The sequence below is a fragment of the Theobroma umbraticum genome, unplaced genomic scaffold (genome assembly GCF_002168275.2).
Source record: "Theobroma umbraticum cultivar Fairchild unplaced genomic scaffold, ASM216827v3 scaffold_4.1, whole genome shotgun sequence".
Classification (NCBI taxonomy): domain Eukaryota; kingdom Viridiplantae; phylum Streptophyta; class Magnoliopsida; order Malvales; family Malvaceae; genus Theobroma; species Theobroma umbraticum.
In genome coordinates, this window is record NW_018397258.1 from 10,879,472 (window position 1) to 10,881,596 (window position 2,125).

Sequence of the window (2,125 nt, forward strand, 5' to 3'; positions counted from 1 at the left end):
TAATTTAAGCACATGTGAAGTATGAATTATTAATTAAATCAACATATACATATCAAAGCATTAAAGTTGAGCCAACAAAATACAAAATCCACACAATGACGGTCATGCAATGCCACAGATATAATACTCATGCACTTTCATATAGATAATAGTCACACAATGCCCTACAGATAACAATCATGCAACGACCTACATATAATCGTCACGCAATGCAATACAGATAACAATCACGCAATGCCTTATCAAGTAGTTATGCAATGACTTCATATAATCACACAATGAGCTATCAACAAGTCACGCAATGCCAAAAACCTTTAAATGCAATGCCTAAACTAATCACATACACCTTAAGTGACGCCATGCCTAAAACAAGTCATGCATAAAGTGTCAACTACTCACGCAAACCCTCAGTCATGCAATACCTAAACCTCTAAACCCCATTCCTATCAACCAGTCACACATGCCCTATCACTATTCAAGCCAAAAACTACAAACAATATCAAATTCAAATTTATATTCAACAATTTTAAACAATAAGAATATCAATATGAATAAGCAACATGTCTATGTTTATGCTCAAAAACCATAAATGAAGAACATGAAGAATAAGAATAGCCCTAAACTTTCTCTACATGGTTAAAAATAAAAATATATGCATACCTTTCTCCACGGAATATAAACTTTCTCTCATTGCTCAATATGTGAACTACCTTTATGCAAAAAACCACTTTAAAATGCTTCTGTCACTAGTTAAAATGCTCAACAGTTGACTCAGTGAGAAATGCTTTCGCTAGAATGCTTTCACGAGAATGCTTTATAAAGAGATGTACGATCTGTCGATGAGAACTGAAGAGTTACAAAGCTTGTAAATATACTTGATCCAAACATATCGGTTAGGTTGAGGTGCGGAGTCAAATATATGGATCGACTTCATTAAGGATAATTTTATCTTAGTTTTGTTTTTCTTAGCTAAAAACTGTTAACATTATGAAAATATGTATTTTCAAAAACATTTTATACACAAGGTTTATTTTAAAAAAAACTCGTAAAAAAATCTCAAAAACACGTATAACGGTTAGACTCTCACAACCTAAAACTTAAAATGCCCACCATAATCCATGACAAGAAAAACCACGTGTCACTTTCCAGAGGGTTTGTAGGTTAAAATTATTATAGAGAAAGATTAAGATTAAGATAATAATAATAACAATTTTTTTTCTAACAAACAAAAAACAATGCAGCCGGCGGAGTTGGCCAAAGGGACTGAAACGGTGGAATTAGTAGTAGACGACCAGTATTACAGAACATTTATTTACAAAGAGGGCATTGATTGAAAGGAAGGGAAACGATGAAAATGGGGAAATGGTTGAGAATAGGAGCGTTGGTCGGTGCAATCGCCATAGGCAAGCAATATGGAGGGCAATTGGGATTGGGATTGGACAAAGATGCCGCTCTCCGCTTGTTCCAGCAATGGTCGGATCGACTGGGGATTTGGGCCATCCCTCTTTATGTTGCCCTCCACACCCTGACTCTTTCCCTCTGCTTGCCCTACGCCATCTTCTTCGAGGCTGGGGCTTCTTTGCTCTTCGGCTTCTTCCCTGCCGTCCTTTGCGTCTTCTCTGCTAAGCTTCTGGGGGCTTCCCTCTCCTTTTGGATTGGCAGGTCCATCTCTTAATCTTTTACCACTTCAAACCTTTGCACTCTCATAGTCGAATTTATTTATTTATGATGAATTATATCTCTTTTTTTTGAATAATTTATAATGAAGTATATAATTATAATCTTAATCTAGCGTTGACATACATCTTGCCGTCTTTCTAAGAAGTCCCACTTTTCATCTTTAGATGGTTGCCTGCATTTGCAGTCTGAATTTTGTTTAGTTCCATTTATGTTCTGTTAACCTTTTCTGATTTCCTTTCAACAATTCTGTTTGATCCACATTAATATCTTTGTTGAATGAATACTCTTTATTCATGATGTTGCACACCCCTAAATCAAAATAAGCTTAATAACATAAATTTAGAGCTATCAAAGCTGACCTGAACCCAAAAAAAAAAGCAAAAAAAAAAAAGAATAAAGCAATTATCCATTTAATTTATACAAAATTAGATTCAATTTATACAAT

At 34.8% G+C, this 2,125-nt stretch overlaps 1 protein-coding gene across 1 annotated transcript in view; it reads left to right on the forward strand.

The window, feature by feature from the left end:
* The first annotated feature begins 1,234 nt into the window (after window positions 1-1,234).
* The window catches only part of LOC110414513 (SNARE associated Golgi protein family), a 4,605-nt gene continuing 3,714 nt past the window's right edge, over window positions 1,235-2,125 (forward strand). The window contains exon 1 of the mRNA XM_021425744.1: window positions 1,235-1,662. Coding sequence (XP_021281419.1) covers window positions 1,349-1,662 — 314 coding nt within the window. The 5' untranslated portion in view covers window positions 1,235-1,348. The remainder of the gene's footprint in view (window positions 1,663-2,125) is intronic.